This window comes from Carlito syrichta, unplaced genomic scaffold (assembly GCF_000164805.1).
Source record: "Carlito syrichta isolate Samal-C Ts95f unplaced genomic scaffold, Tarsius_syrichta-2.0.1 Scaffold140752, whole genome shotgun sequence".
Classification (NCBI taxonomy): Eukaryota; Metazoa; Chordata; class Mammalia; order Primates; family Tarsiidae; genus Carlito; species Carlito syrichta.
Genome location: NW_007084848.1, coordinates 134,935 through 141,392, shown reverse-complemented (window position 1 = coordinate 141,392; position 6,458 = coordinate 134,935). Strand labels below are relative to the sequence as shown.

Below are 6,458 nucleotides of genomic sequence, written 5' to 3'. Positions count from 1 at the left end.
ATAGAGTCCCACCCCGGTTATCACACCTGGGAGATCCAGGCATGCTGACTTGGTGAGTGGCATTCATTTTGTCCTAGGGAGATAGAGAATGTGCTTAAAGGGGACAGCCTCAAGTCAGCTTATGGAGGTTTTAAAACTTTAGCAAGGAGTCAGGGTGATAACCCTGATGGCCTACTGGGCCAACCACCTCATAACTATGTGGGCAACACAGAAATTGTCCATTGCTCCCAGTCTTAGGAGACCATGAGCTGTTGTGGCCAGATGGGGTGACCAATTTTTATTTGGGGTGTTTCAGAATCGAGGCGTTAGTATTAAGGAATAAGCCTCAGGTCAAGACAAAGATGTTTTCTAGGTTGTGACAGAAGTCGGGGAGGACCCCGAGTGAGGACCCAGAACACCCACCCAGAACAGGGGGAACCACAAAGTCTTGCTTCCCTCTCAACCCTAGGAAACCCCAGGAGAGATAGTCAGATACAGTGCTCTTTACTCACAGCCCTGGGGCTCAGGGTGATGAGGACCTTGGTCTGTGCTGCAAGACTCTGGTGGGATGAGGGCCAAGTCTCAGATCCTGCCTAAGTGAGGAATAACAGGGCCACCAGCCCCAGAATATCAGAGGCTCTGAGAGTTCAGACTCTGCTAGCAATCCAGGGTGGCCATGAACAGGGGTGGTCGAATGTGATTTATGCTTCCTTTTACCTTGGAGATTTTAGGAAGGTGAAGACCTTGTCCTGGTGGAAGGGGCCTCAGATGAGCCAAAGGTGACTTACAGGTTGGCCCAGGAGTTGCAGTGAGGACCTTGAGGACTGCAGGAACCCCCATCCCATATTAGCAGATCCCTTCTTATTTCATTCCTGAGAAGCCTGGGACATAGATGCCAGGGAGAGGCCTCCTCAATTCCTCCTTGGAGGAAACAGAAAAGTGAAGATCTTGGTCTGAGAAGAGTCATCACAGGCAGGGCTGGCAGACCACAGCCTAAGATGCACTCTGACTCCCTTCACAAGGTCCTCAGGGGACAGGATGACCTGGAGTAGTATTCTCAAGGACTCTTGCACAAGAGCATTCTAAAAATCAATGAAGTGTCACTCTGCCAAAGGGGTTCACACCATCTCGTCCTCTTCCTCCTTCAGGTACCCACATCCTGCACACTCCTGCCTGCTGTCACTGAGCATAGTCATCATGCCTCGTGGTCATAAGAGTAAGCTTCGTGCCCGTGAGAAGCGTCGCCAGGCTCATGGTGAAGATCCAGATCTCAGGGGTTCTCAGACCTCTGCAGTGGAGGAGGAAGAGTTCCCACCTTCCCTGTCTCCTTGTGGGAGTGCTTCCCAGAGTGCCTCTGCTGCAGGCCTTCCTCAAGAGTCTCAGAGAGCACGATTCACCAGCCCTCCTGCATCAGCTTCTTCATGCGCAGATTCTGATGAAGGTGCCAAGAGCCAAGATGCTGAAAGTCTGAGCTCCTTTCACACCGGGGCCTCCTCTGAGGGCTCAGACCACGATCCTCTGTACAGGAAGACGGGCAAGTTGGTGAGGTTTCTTCTGGATAAGTATAAAACGAAAGAGTCTATTACAGAGGCTGAAATGCTGAAGATTGTTAACAGAAAATACAAGAGGCACTTCTCTGAGATCCTCAAGAGAGCCTCTGAGAGCCTGGAGCTGGTCTTTGGCCTTGACCTGAAGCAAGTCGACCCCAGCAATCACACCTATGCGCTTGTGCCTAAGCTGGCCCCTTCTGATGAAGGGAATCTGAGCCATGGTAGGGGTCTTCCCAAGAATGGGATCCTGATGCCTCTTCTGGCCATGATCTTTATGAATGGCAATCGTGTCAGTGAGGAGAAGATGTGGGAATTCCTGGAAGACATGGGGCTCCATGATGGTAGGAAGCACTTCCTCTATGGGGAGCCCCGGAAGCTCGTCACCATAGATTTGGTTCAAGCAAAGTACCTGGAGTACCAGCAGGTGCCCAACAGTGATCCTCCATGCTACGAATTCCTATGGGGTCCAAGGGCCCATGCTGAAACAAGCAAGATGAAAGTCCTGGAGTTTTTGGCCAAGATTAATAATACCGTTCCTAGCACCTTCCAGTCTCGGTATGAGGAAGCTCTGAGAGATGAGGAAGAGAGATCCCGAGTCAGAGCTGCAACCAGGGCTGGCGCTACTGCTGTGGCCAGGGCCCATGCCAGAGTCTCATCTAGCAGATGTTCTCAGCCCTAGTGAAATACGAAGCAGTCTTCACGTCGAGGTTGAAAAGGGCTGTCAACCATCTAGTGGGGGTGAGATAAAGCTGGAGAGAGCATAATGGATGCCTTCTTTGTGTTCCTGTTATTCATAAATATCTTTTGGATTTATCTTTTTTTTCTATTTCTTCAATGTGTTCCTTTTAAAGAGGTTTATTTAGATTCAGAATCTTAAGTTTATAAATGACCTGGTTCACATAATTATTGCTGTTTATCGAGTTTAAGAATAATAGTTTTGTATTTGGTAAAATAAACTGGAAATCCTTGCTTCTTTATTTGTGATCTAGTACAAAAAAAAATAACATTGGAATAGAGATTTGCTTTAATATGTGAAAGAACCCAACAGTGAAATAGTTGGGATCACCAGAGGGTGGAAAAAATGTAAATGTGGCCAATGGCTGCTTTTTCTTATTCCTTTCAGTCTTTTCTTTTGGTAATGTTAAAAGATAAATACTTGGATTTGCTTAGCTTAGACAAGACTGTGGGAGAAATTAAATCATCATAACTCATAACTTTTGTCCATGGCTCTTTTGTTCCCCAAACGTGAATTCAGCCCCTGCACCTTGAAAAACTTCATGTTAGTTCTAAGAATGCATAGACAAAAAAGACCCAGCCCTTCCTATAACATATGAGAATCCAAGAGCAGCATCAAATGAGGAACACTGGGAGAGACACTGTAATACCTAAGGGACCCCAAAGGATGGAGGAAGTGGGGAGGAGCATTCTGGTACGTATGACCTGGGCCAAGGCAAGTTGGGAACTTGAGAAACTGCCAGTTCCTTGGTGGGAGGGAATTTTAAGTTAGGCAGCACCGGGAGCTACAAGAAGCTATGGAAATGGGGGGCAAGGACCAGGCTCTCCTATGGTCTGTCTCAGAGTGGAGAGAATACGCCTGCAGTGGAAATCTGCTCCTAACAGTTCTGTAAGGATGTGGTAGACCAGAAAGGAATCCCCACCTGGGGCAGGATTGGAAGGGCTCCTGTCCTCTTGCGTCCATACAGGTGAACACAATGTACTAAATAGGAGTTTTGCACACTCTGTCAAGGAGTGTCAAGGTGGTGCTCCCTTAAGGTATTTTGTTCAGTGGCCCCTGGCTGGCCCTTGTGGCCCTGGCCTGGGGGAGCCAGACTACTCCGTTAAAAGGGGGACCCAATTAAGTTTCTGAATAGTATGGCAAACTCTAAACTAGGTCAAAATGTTTGGTGGTGGTGAGACAAATGCAGATATGAATGAGTTAAATGCAAGGGCAGCTAGGAGGGAGGAAGGTTGTTGGTCATTTGCACACCTTCTAAGAACCTGGTGGTGCATCTACCTGGGGAAGTCGATTTCACACTCATATGAAATGAAGGGGAATTATCACTTAGTTGTATTTACTAAGCAGTATTTTGGCTGTTATTTTTCCTCTGTTCTAGAACATTGGGTATTCTGTTACATCTACTGAATTAAAAAAAAATCCAACCAGGCATGGTGGCTCACACCTGTAATCCCAGCACTTTGGGAGGCGGAGTCTAGAGGATTGTAGGTGTTTCACACACAGGATTTTATGAAGGTGACCAGGGATTCAAAATTAGCCTAGGCAACTTGGTGAGACCTTGTCTCTACAATAAATAAAAAAAATTAACCAAGCCAGGTGGCGCACGCTTGCAGTCCCAGCTACTCAGGAGGCTGAGGCAGGATTGCCTGAGCCCAGCAGGTTGAGACTGTGGTGGCCATGAACGTGCCACTTTTCTCCAGCCTGAGCGGCAGAGTGAGACTTCAGCTAAAAAAAATCCCAGTGTGGTGCATAGTATTGTCCGAGGTCAAAATAAGCATAGTAAACAACTGTCATCATAATGATTCTCAATACTTGCCAAGCACTGTGCTGAGCTGACAGCATTCATTCCATACACCCACCATTCCTAGAAGACGGGGCTTGTCAAATATGCTCCACAGAGAAAGAGCCTGAGACTCAGAATTTGCCAATGTGTCTGAGGTCATAAAGCTGGTTGGTGGCTGGGCTGGTGCCAGTCCCACAGTCCAAATCTGTCCAAAGCCCACACTGGCCCACTTCTGCCAGCCTGAGACAGATCTTGTGTGACCTAATGCACATTTCTTTTTACTACTCCACGATGTGTCTCAGGCAATAAATAGAGGACTCTGTGTAAAACTACTGGTTTGGAGCATGTATCAGAGCAATAAGAATACCAAAGTAAATGGGTGGTATGAATGAAGAGAAAACATTTGGTGACATTCTGCTCCACCTCTTGCCTGTAGAAAGTCAATCTACTAGAACTGACATTATGCCAGAAGCGAAGTCTGGCTGGTGAAGGAATAAATCAACTGGCTTTATCTCTGACAGTCAACCACTTGTCCCAGGGTCCAGTTCAGGTGGCATACGGTCCTACTTCTGCTGATAAGCCTTGCAAGCCCCATAGAGCCTTTGCAGATGTGGCTTACCCTGACTTTCCCTCAGATGTTTCAGGAAGTTGAAGACCTTCATCTTACGCATGATCTCAGAAAAATGGAGAATAGAGTTCCAGGACTGCTCAGGTATCTCGGTGAGGACCCTGAATGCAGACTGAAGGGACCGCTTTACCTGTTACCAAAGGGACTGCCCACTGCTCTGCTTCTATGCTCAACCTTGAGAGGGTGGACAGAGCTGTGGGCTGACTTCTGCCTGGTAGGTCTCAGGGAGGAGCGGGTCTTGGTCTAAGGAATTCTTCACAGAGGAGGTCTAAGACCTAACTGGAGACCAGATGAAGAAGACAAGTGCTAACCAGGGAACCTCTCTCCAAAGGAGATTGGAGACAGAGTCCCACCCTTGTTGTCAGTGCTGGGAGCCCCAGGCAAGGGTAGTCATATGTGAAAGGCCCCAAAGTCTTCTTCTATGAGGGAGAAGGAGATGACAATCTTCTTTGGAGGCTTTTAGACTCAGGTCAGTAGAGGGTCTTCTACGGAGTCCAAGATAGAGTATATCCTCACTGAGCTGTCAGTACTGGATGTCCCCTGGCAGAGGTGGTGGGTTGAGATGTCCCTTCTTTTCTTTCTAGGGGATTCCAGGGAAGTGAATGCCAAGTTTGAGGCATCAGCTTCAACAAAGCAGAGGGAAGGGTCCCAGGTTCTCTCAACAGTTAAGATGATAGTGCTGAATGTGAACTCAGAGGTTTCTAGGGTTAGAAAGACCTCACTATCAGCCCTTAGTGTCAACCCCAGCAACCTCAGGTAGGGCTGGCAGACTGCAGCATGAGGCACACTCTAAGCTAGGTCTAGATGTTTGGTGGTGGTGAAACAAATGGAGATAGGGATGGCTAAATGCAAGGGCAGCTGGGAGGGAGGAAATTTGCTAGTCGTTTGTACACCTTCTAAGAACCTGATGGTGCATCTACCTGGAGATCATCTCATGGGGAATTATTACTTAGCTGTATTTACTAAGCAGTAAATTTTGACTTTTTTTCTTTCTCCTAGAACAACGGGTATTCTCTTACATCTACTGGATTAAAAAAAAACCATCCAGCCAGGCACGGTGGCTCACACCTGTAATCCCAGCACTTTGAAAGGCGGAGGCTAGAGGATTGTAGATGTTTCACACACAGGATTTCATGAAGGTGACCAGGGATTCAAGATCAGCCTGGGCAACTTGATGAGACCTTGTCTCTACAACAAATCAAAAAAATTAGCCACAATGAGATACTATTTCATACCACAGAATGGCTATTATTAAAAAGTCAACTTTCTCCACGGGGTCCACAGGGGACAGGAGTCCTTAGCTGTGGGGTCCCAGAGCAGTGCCCCAAAGGACACCTGCACAGTGGCCTTCTGAACGGCAAGGTGATAGCTCCCTGCTGAAGGTGCTCACACCCTCTCCTCTCCCTCCTCTAGGTGCCTGCATGCTGTGCCCTCCTGCCCCACTGTTCCTGAACCCAGTCATCATGGCTAGTGATTAGAAGAGTAAACTCCATGCCCACGAGACGCCCTGGGAGGTCTGAGATGAGTCCCAGAGACTTGAGGATGCTCAGACCATTGCAACAGTAGAAGAAGTGTCCCCATTCTCCTCTCCTGTTTTGGGGGGTGCTTCCCAGAGGAAGGACAGTACCAGGTTACATGGTACTCTCCAGGGGTCTCGAGTGCTCAGTCCATCACCACTATTTTTTGTAGGTGTTTCACACACAAGATTTTATGAAGGTGACAAGAATGAAGAGAGGGAAATGACAAATTCCTTTCATGCTCAAGTGAATATGTTTATAGCAG

General features: G+C 47.7%; 1 protein-coding gene across 1 annotated transcript; it reads left to right on the top strand.

Moving 5' to 3' along the window:
- The first annotated feature begins 1,176 nt into the window (after positions 1 to 1,176).
- On the top strand, positions 1,177 to 2,208 carry MAGEB17 (MAGE family member B17). The gene has a single exon (XM_008049932.1). It carries the CDS (start codon positions 1,177 to 1,179, stop codon positions 2,206 to 2,208), a length of 1,032 nt encoding a protein of 343 aa, XP_008048123.1.
- Positions 2,209 to 6,458: the final 4,250 nt, after the last annotated feature.

Coding starts and splice junctions, on each gene's coding strand:
- MAGEB17 (XM_008049932.1), top strand. CDS start 1,177: ATGCCTCGTGGTCATAAGAGTAAGCTTCGTGCCCGTGAGAAGCGTCGC.